We start from the raw sequence: 9,088 nt of genomic DNA, 5'->3' as shown, positions 1-9,088 counted from the left end.
CAGTAGAATATGTCAAATTGAATTCCCATTTCTATAATGTATCAGTGTGATTGGGTTCGTGTGTGTGTGTGTGTGTGTGTGTGTGTGTGTGTGTGTGTGTGTGTGTGTGTGTGTGTGTGTGTGTGTGTGTGTGTGTGTGTGTGAAGTTGAGATAGGGGTGAACTAAATCCTTTTATTATGTCACACAGACCTGTTGTGGTGAAACAACATGATTCATTTGCTTGTCATTTACAATTTAATTACCTGAACAAAGCCATATATTTGTTATTTAGTTTAAAATCTATAAACAACTATAAAAACATATTTTAAATTCATAATGTACTAATGTATGCAGCTCCTTCACAGAAAATTAGATTTTCGAAAATAGTTTTACATACATATTCACAAATGTCACACTTATTGACTTCTCTCTAAACTACATTTTGTAAAATATAAACAAAAAGTGTGATATACATTAGTATGTTAATCAGAAAAAATGCAGTTGTAGAAAACAAAAGCAGACGGATTTCAATTGGGATTTCAATGCCTTTTAGACTACGTTCCTAGTCTCGAGATATTGTTTCAGCCATGGGATGCTGTCTGTCTAGGGTACGGCTTTCTGAGCTTGCTTCCCACTGGTCCTGGTTTTCTGTCCGTGGACAGTTGTCTGGATCGGGTTACTGAGAGCAGGCAGTGTGTTTCCAGAGTGTGTGTGTGTGTACGTGTTGGCCCGCGCCTGGGCTGTAACAGGGTACATCAGGGGCATGACGATTCCTTGGTCGGGTTGCTGGAAGGCTGCTATCAAGTTCTTGATTTTCCGGAAAAATCGTTTCTGCACGCCGGGAGCAGTCTGAAAGAAAGAGAGTCCGGTGAAATATATTTCCATCTCTTCCAATGAGAGGGCATAGTGTTCACCTTTCGCTCTCTCACTATCTTACTGTCTCGCCTTCGCTTAACATACAAAGCCATCAGATACACCCAGGACTACACACTCCCTATGAATTACACATTCTATGAAATATACTCTTTCTGTGAATATACTCTTTCTGTGAATATACTCTTTCTGTGAAATGCACATTCCCAGATATACCCTCAACAATGCCTCATTTGAAAACATTTTTGCACACTCACGTCAAAATAGAGTGCATATATTATTGCATGTAATAAAGCAAGCAATGGTTCATTTTAATATAATGTTAACATTGTTGGGTTTTTGGGTCTTACATCTGCCGTCCAAGAACTGCATGTAATAAAGCAAGAAATGGTTCATTTTAATATAATGTTAACATTGTTGGATTTTTGGGTCTTACGTCTGTCGTCCAATGACCGCTTTCATCAAGGAAGATCCTGTATGTGTAGACAGACCCTGTACACCTGGTGTCACACACAAACACCAAAAATATAAAATAAGTCTTAATAATATTGAGCCTTGGCAATGTTTGGCACATGATAACAAAATGTAAAAAAAAAAACATTTTTCAAGCATTTAGATCAGTACTTGTTTTTGTGATGTTATTAGAATCCCGTGATGCAGGGCCTTTCCGGCTTCCATACGGTATAATGTTTTGGTCATTTTTAACCACATATGCTCACTTCAGTTTTTGGCAGGGATCTTACAGAAGTAACCGTTGGTATATTTTATACCAGCCCCCCAAAAAAACCACAGGCCACACTTCTGCTTATGTTTTGTTTCAACATCTAAAAGACGTTTTTGAACCTCCACTTCCAATGAAGCTCTAACACTGTGGATACTTGCTGATGGAGTGTGTGCAGTATGATTTTGTCAGAGTGTGCCAATTAAATTCTGGACAGTACAATTTAACTCAGATACAAAATTATGGACTTAAACTGCTTAAGTACCTGCCACCATCTGCACATATTTAGAGCCATGGTTGCAGGTGCAGGCTTCTTAATGCTGATATTTTGCAACTTGGGACATGTACACAATTTGACTATTAGAGGTCTGCAGATGTGTGCCCAAGGGAGAAGCTAATGAATGTAATCGGTGGATTCAAATAAAGCAGTGTGTGTGTGCGCGTTTGTATGTACTCACAGCAAACAGAGGCAGTATACTCCCGGCACAGAATCGCTGTTACGGATTAGGTAGCTGCCATCTTTTCCCGAATAACACAGTCTTCTCTCCCCCTCCTCTTTACCAATATCCCCATGATACACAGACAGACTTTCCATATGGCTGGTTGGTTACTTTGTTGCCTGTTTTTTTTATGACTGGCTTCCTGACTGGAGGGTTGGATGGCCTTTCCTAAATCTGCACAGGTTTGATTCCCAATGTCAAAGTCTTGAATCCTTGACCTTTGAGCAAGTCCAGGTGAATATCCGGTCTCTCTCTGTGACTGGATTACAGGTAAGACGTGTTGTTCTGAACCTCTCTCTCAAGCTGCAGAGAGACAACTCCTGTCTCAGTCTCACCTCTAACCTTTGAGCATAGGCACGTCAGTTATCCTTTCCCTCTCGCTCTCTCTCGCTCTCTCTCGTTGCAAATTGTAGTGTTCGCCAGGAAGTGTTCAGCAGGAAATAACAACATATTTTAAATGGAACCTTCCGCAACATTGTGGGGAGTAACATAAGGTTGGGGGTTGATGTCATTTTCACAAATTTGCTGCTAAGCGTAGATATTAACATTGCAAGTTCATGGTATATGACTCAAGCGTTCTCAAAAAGATAAACATCTGTTATCAGCCAGCCTTCGTTTCCAGTTCCTCTGCTGCCAGGATGTACAATGAGAATGTCACATTGTTGATAAGACAGGTTGTGATGCAGGTCTTCATTTTTACATATACATATATATATATATATACCATTTTCCATGTCGCCCACATCCAATTTTCCCCCAGAAACGGAATGTTACCTCATTTTGATTGATATGCCCCAAATTTGAGTCATATTTGAACTTTCCCTCTGTTAAGTACTGCAACACAGAGCAGCATAACAGTAAACCCAAAACCGTCCATGCAGCTCTAGACTCAGTACACAGTAACTTCCAAGTGATCACAATGAAAGAGAGACAACAACTCTATGAGGTGATTACTTTGCTTCTGGCCTCCATCATGTGGACCTTCCAAACAGCTCACACATGGTATTGTCAAACCAGTTTACACCCAAACTGTCTTGTCAGCAATACTTGCCAAGTTGCCGCTATGACTACCACTTAATAAACTTTTATGGTCATGGATAATTAGACATAAACTCCCTATCTGTCTGGAAGATGTGTTGATTTGACAAGCTTGACTCATCATTAAGCAGTGGGGATGGGACCAGGCACATGTGCTGAAGTCTGACCTTCTGAATAGTGGTAGTGGTGTTGATGAACTGCTGCTGTGCTCTAGCCCCACCTGGTGGCGTCAATAGAGATCTGATGACGGTATGAGGTTGGGGCGTGCCTTGGTGCTTGTATTCCATGTCTAACAGTGCAAAGCCACTGGATCTCTTCTGCAACCCATGTCATGTGTTCAATTATTGTCCAATAACTCCACCGTATGTACAAACCATGTCAGATCTCCCTGATCTCAACTTTCCTGGGCCAAAGTAACTGCAATCTATGGCGGTATCAACAACATAGAAAACATAAACTGTATATAATTGTTTTATTTCAAATAAAAATTCAGAAGAACAGGTAACAATGTGTGTCAAGAAGCTATACCAAATAATACATCATACTTTTAAATACATGGTGAATCTCTTGACATGAGACAGCCCTTTTTTAAATGTTGATTATAGATTCAATCTCAGTTTCTTGTCAGTCTTCAGAGTTCCAGGAATGTGACACAGTCAATCATTACAATGAGCCCAGCCTCATAGCTGGGTTCTTTGCTGGGTACAAAGAAAGTGTTTTTGTGTGTGTGTGTGTGTGTGCTCACTGCTCAGTGCCATAGAGAGAAGTTCATTCGGTGGTTCTGTAGGTTATGGTTTTACCCGGACAGTCTGTTCTGCAGGGTCACCTTCCCTGTCAAGGAGGGTGGGGTCTCTATGTGGGGCCAGAGGTCTCACTCTGCTTCCTGGAGAAGGAGCTGAGTCTGGTGCTGAAGGAGCCCCTCTTCTGCACACGGGCCTCCCCCTGGGCCGTCACACACACACACAAGCCCTCCCACATCCCCCCCAGGCGGCCCCGGAAGTGCTTCCCCAGGAAGCAGTAGAGGACAGGGTTGATGGCTGAGTTGGAGAAGCCCAGGCTGAGGCTGAGGGGCAGCAGGGTGGCGAGGGCCCAGTGAGCCCAGCACTCCTCCACCACACCCAGGCTCTGCAGCACGTCCAGAAGGGTCAGCAGGTGGAAGGGGAACCAGCACAAGAAGAAGGCCAGGACCACGGCCGCAACCGTCCAGAGGACCCGTTCCAGCCCCCGGCCCTCCAGAGGCCTGACGGAGCAGGGGACGGAGGGCCTGCGGTCGGAGCTCACTGGGGGCTCCTGGCCAAGGCTTGTGACAGGCAGTCGTGGTGAGGAGTCTGCTTTAGTAAAGTTGTCTGTTGACTGATGTGCTTTACTGTCTGCCCCACGTTTGACCCCCAGGCCGGGGCCCCCCAGCATCAGGTGCCTGGCGATGGCGCAGTAGCAGGAAGTGATGATCGCCATGGGCAACAGAAAGCCCAGCAGCATCTTCATCCAGGCCAGGCTGAGAAACCAGCCGTGATGGGGGTACAGGATCACGCACGCCTCCACCCCCAACTCCTCCACGTGGCGGGTGTCCCTCAGCACCAGGGTGGGGGCGGAGCTGGCGAATGCCAGCACCCACACCAGCACGCAGGCCCGCTGGGCGCGGCGCGGGTCCCGGGTGCCCTGGGCGTGGAGTGGACGCACGATGGCCAGGTAGCGATCCACGCTCATGCACGTGATGAAGAAGATGGAGGCGTACAGGTTGAGGGACAGAAGGCCACCACAGAGCTTGCACGCCAGCCAGCCGAACGGCCAATGGTAGCCCAGGGAGTAGTACACCGCCCACAGGGGAAGGGAGAGGAGGAAGAGGAGGTCGGACACACACAGGTTCAACATGAAGGTGTTGGCCACCGTCCTCCTGCCTCCTCCGGCCTGAGCCAGCAAACACAGGGCCAGAGTGTTGCCCACGATGCCCAGGGCACAGATGATGCCGTAGAGGGAGGGGATGAGGATGTTCTGGGCCAGGGAGGGCCAGGCTGGGCAGGGGGGCGATGTCGTCGGAGAGGAGGGGTTGTCAGTTGTGGGCGTGTAGAAGGAGTGGGTTGCATTCAGGAGAGAAAAGTTGTTCTCCATGGTTTTAGTTTGGGTGGTTGCTTCTCCAAGAGTTTTCCAGCTGTATTAAAACAACCAGTGACATTCATAAGAGCCTTATATACAGTAAAACAACAGTTCTCCCCATTTATTTCTCCTGTTGTATGCGTCGTGCTGGTATGATTTGGAATCACATCCTCTAATCACCCAAAACTCTCAATTGTTTTAGGACATTGGAACAATCTATCATCAACATAATTACCATAAATAATATCTAAACTAAAAGCCTACCAAAGCTATCTATATGCTCAAGAAAGGCAAAACATAAAAAACGAATAACATTTAAAAATGTATTAAGATTTAATTAAGATTAATCAAGCACAGATAAGTATTTTCAACCCATTTAAAATCATATTTCCTGCTGTAACAAAGTACATTTCAACTGATCTCCAAAACTCATATGTCAATGAACAACACTCTATACTGTATATTTCGAAGTCAGCCTGTGTCAAGAAATCCCAGTTTACCTTCAGCGTTGCGCTCCGAGACCCTATCCCCAGGGGATCTCAGCTAAAGTCTGTTATGCTCTTCCCAGGAGTGGTGCTGCTGTCCTGGCTGAACAGGGTCTGGATGAGCTCCCTTCTTCCAGGCTGTCTCTGGGCGTCTGGATGGAGGCTGAGAGGCACTGTGGAGGGCTGAGGCTGGACTGCGGGTCTTATAGGCCCTGGACTGAGGTGGTGGGGTGGGCTCAGCAGCAGCATGACATGGGATGGACAACGGCTTTCACTTTTTCTCTCCCTCTCTCTCTCTGTCTGTCTGTCTCTCTCTCTCTCACACTGTCTCAGTCTCTCTCCCTCTTTTTTCCTCTGTCTTTTTTAACAACGGGTCAACAGCCCCCACCATCTGTACCTCAACATTCCACAAGAATGAAAGAGAGAGGAAGAGATAAATCAGATCAAGATGTGTTACAGTTTTCCCAAATTGAGGGGGGATCTAACCTCCAGATTAAAATCAATGTCTGGGGACCGGAGCACCTCTCAGATGCCCCGCCCTCAGCAAACAAGTCCGCCTGGAATCTCAGGAGGGTGGAGTGAATTATTCCGGTACCATTCCATTGGTTCTGTTGTGGCAGACAATATGAATATCAAGCACAGATAATTATTTGAAACCATTTGAAATCCTGCTTCCAACCAGGTCTGGGCACTGTATGACCCTGTGAGTTAAAGCCCCCTAAATGGTCCCCTTACTGGAGGAGTAGAGACTGTGTTAATTGGAGCCACCTCTGAGTTTGTTATGAATGTGTCATATATATACAGCCTGTCAGCGGTCAGATAAGTCATGGGAAATATTTACACTGTCAAAGTACAGGAGCAGAGGAGTGGAGAGGGAGAGAAAGAGGGGAAAAACGGACAGAGGGAGAGACCGAGAAAGTGCCACAGGAATATAAAGATGGAGGGGAAGAGAGGAAATGAGAAAGGGAGAGGTGGAGAAGATGGAAAGGAAATGGTGGGAGGAAAAGAGAAGACATGGAGGAGAAGACGGTGACAGAGAGATGGAACTGACAGTAGTGGGAGGAGGGAAAAAAGGAAGAGGGAGAAAGAGAGGAGATTCCCTCCAGTGGTTTTTCATTAAAAACCTTCAGTGAAATTTAATGAGGGTTGTGTTTACCACTGTGAGTCAGGTTACATCATGGTTCCTTTGATCAATATGGATGGAGTAGGGGGGTTTGTGTGTGTTTCCGTGTGTTGGCATAGTGTGTATGCGTGTGTGTGTGGGTTTGCGTGGTGTGCATGTGTGTTTACGTGTGTTTGTGGAGTGTGTATGTGTGTACCGTGCCATCATTTGTCTGTGTGTACTTTCTCAGTCCTTGAGAAATCAGATATAAGATGCAAATACAAGGCCAAGCTATCATCTGGGATTCTCCCCTGCAAGGTTACTGAAGAGAGCGAGAGGATTGGCCGAGATCCGGATACGACTGAGTTCACAGTCGGTTCACACGACGGCCGAGGACGTTCACATGGCTGAAGCGGTGATGTCTCACCAACATGCAGTTGCTGCAGTTTAGAAACACAGTTTCCTGTTTTGTTCGCTGCGGTTCCCACATCTGAAGCGTTTTGGGATGGGCTGCGTCTCTCTGGCGACAGAGACAGTCATTTGTAGTTTTTCTTTTAACACATTCCTCACAAGCATTTCTTTCTAAGTCGCTGACTATAGAGACAGTGTTGCTGAGTAGCAGAGGGGGGGGGGTGAAGGGATGAGGAGATTGGGGTCGGGATTGAGGGGATATTGTTGGTTTACAGACAAAGGGAGGTTAAGGCTTAAGGATTTGAAACTTGAAGAGGTATGCATGACCGGTCAGGCGTGCATGTGCACAGGCACCCATCCACCCACACACAGGTCACACACCCTGACCACAAGCACACTTCTCACAGCCAATGACCTGGAGCAGACATTTACGATGTGAGGCCACCGAGGCCAGCAACAACAAGAAGGCAGGACACACAATACTACGGCCTCACTAGTGACTCTCTTCTTTCTCCTCAGAACTTTCCTTTAGCTCCAAAAACAGTCAGAGGAACAGTACATTTGTCTCAAGGCCTTTCTCCCTCACACACACACGTACAACACACTCGATACAAATCGGGAGGTATCACATACTGTACCGGGTCATGACACCCATCCGTATCAACACCCTTCAGAGTAGCTAGGCCTGGTTGTCACAGGTGGGAATTCGGTATCACCCAGTGGCTGAATCTCTGTGTTCAGACACAGCCCAACACCGACTGGGTGAGAGTCTCTGGGCATCTGTCCACACAGGTTCAGGCTGTGGACAGCCAATGAAATCCATCAAATCATTCATTTGACCATAGGTAAAAGAGTAGGTAAAGAATGTTTAGTGACACTGCCTTAGAAAGTAATTCTATAAACACCAGTCAGTCGAGAGAAATGCAGAATATGGCCTTGCTTCTCTGTAGAGGGACACTTCACTTTGATGTGTGTGCGTGCGTGCGTGTCTTCCAGTCGCTCACAGCACAGTCACCAATGCTAATCAGTTGACCTAATCTAAAGGCCTGGGAAAAGCAGACTCCATGGGCAGCATCTGCACACACACACACACACACACAAACACACAGTAGCATGCTTCTTATGTCTCGTGTTTAGAGTTATGATGATAAGCATTCTGAGTTTGTTTCATGGTAGGGCTCTCCCAATGTCTGAACCTTTAGCAGATAACGAGCAGACCATCCTCACCCCACTACACAGCACCCTCTCAGAGGAAACCCAGGTTAAAGGTCCAGGGTTCTGGGTTTTTATGTCCCAGCTTCCTCCCTCAGTCTCAGCATGGTTACTAGAGGTTACGCAAATGAGTCAAACTGAGACACTCAGAAGGAGAGAGGAACACCAGAACTTTGTCCCCGTGCTAGGCAAGCTGACGGCTGGAGGCTACCCCTAGAGGAACCACATTTCCCAGCCTCCGTCAGCCCGTACAGGCCCTGAGGGATGACTAAACCGGTACCGCATGAGTTCATTAGCATTGTGAGAAGTCAGATAAAGACTTGAGGAACATCTTGTGGTCTGAGGCAGACTGTTTCCAGGAACGCTGGAGTTAGATGTGTCTAAAAACAGACTGGTCAGAGGGTGCAGCCCTGGAGGTCCCTCAACTCCAAATAGCGACAAAGGCTCCACCAATCACAGACAGGAAAAAGAGACTGAGACGCACAGGAAGGAAGTTCAGTCTGATCTGGTCTTGGCAGACAGTTTGTTTTGTTGGTCCTCCTGTCACGCACAGAGATGCTTTGAATACAACTAGAGCAAGAAAGGGAGAGCAAGAGCTGGTCACAGTGACACACGCACAGTTTCTCCCTCACACATCATGCTGGCCAGATGCCCAACTCTGGGTTAATGAGG

General features: G+C 46.6%; 3 protein-coding genes across 4 annotated transcripts in view; 1 reads left to right on the top strand and 2 right to left on the bottom strand.

Annotated features, from left to right (window-relative positions):
* Positions 1-9,088, top strand: part of hdx (highly divergent homeobox) — a 350,307-nt gene that overhangs the window by 288,296 nt on the left and 52,923 nt on the right. The window lies entirely within an intron of this gene.
* On the bottom strand, positions 169-2,462 carry LOC134032387 (SH2 domain-containing protein 1A-like). Of its 2 annotated transcripts, XM_062476345.1 has the most exons (4): positions 2,033-2,462; positions 1,307-1,353; positions 1,204-1,220; positions 169-829 (listed from the first exon to the last, which is right to left on the bottom strand). In XM_062476345.1, exons 1-4 carry the CDS (start codon positions 2,167-2,169, stop codon positions 584-586), a joined length of 447 nt encoding a protein of 148 aa, XP_062332329.1. In that variant the 5' UTR covers positions 2,170-2,462; the 3' UTR covers positions 169-583. The 2 variants fall into 2 exon arrangements, with proteins under 2 accessions (XP_062332329.1, XP_062332330.1); XM_062476346.1 differs by lacking the exon at positions 1,204-1,220 and having other exon boundaries at positions 1,290-1,353.
* Positions 3,571-5,959, bottom strand: LOC134032385 (type-2 angiotensin II receptor-like). Its single transcript, XM_062476344.1, has 2 exons — positions 5,707-5,959; positions 3,571-5,261 (listed from the first exon to the last, which is right to left on the bottom strand). Exon 2 carries the CDS (start codon positions 5,219-5,221, stop codon positions 3,965-3,967), a length of 1,257 nt encoding a protein of 418 aa, XP_062332328.1. The 5' UTR covers positions 5,222-5,261; positions 5,707-5,959; the 3' UTR covers positions 3,571-3,964.

This window comes from Osmerus eperlanus, chromosome 13 (genome assembly GCF_963692335.1).
Source record: "Osmerus eperlanus chromosome 13, fOsmEpe2.1, whole genome shotgun sequence".
Classification (NCBI taxonomy): domain Eukaryota; kingdom Metazoa; phylum Chordata; class Actinopteri; order Osmeriformes; family Osmeridae; genus Osmerus; species Osmerus eperlanus.
The sequence above is the reverse complement of the archived record's forward strand: the minus strand, read 5'-3'. Positions and strand labels throughout refer to the sequence as shown.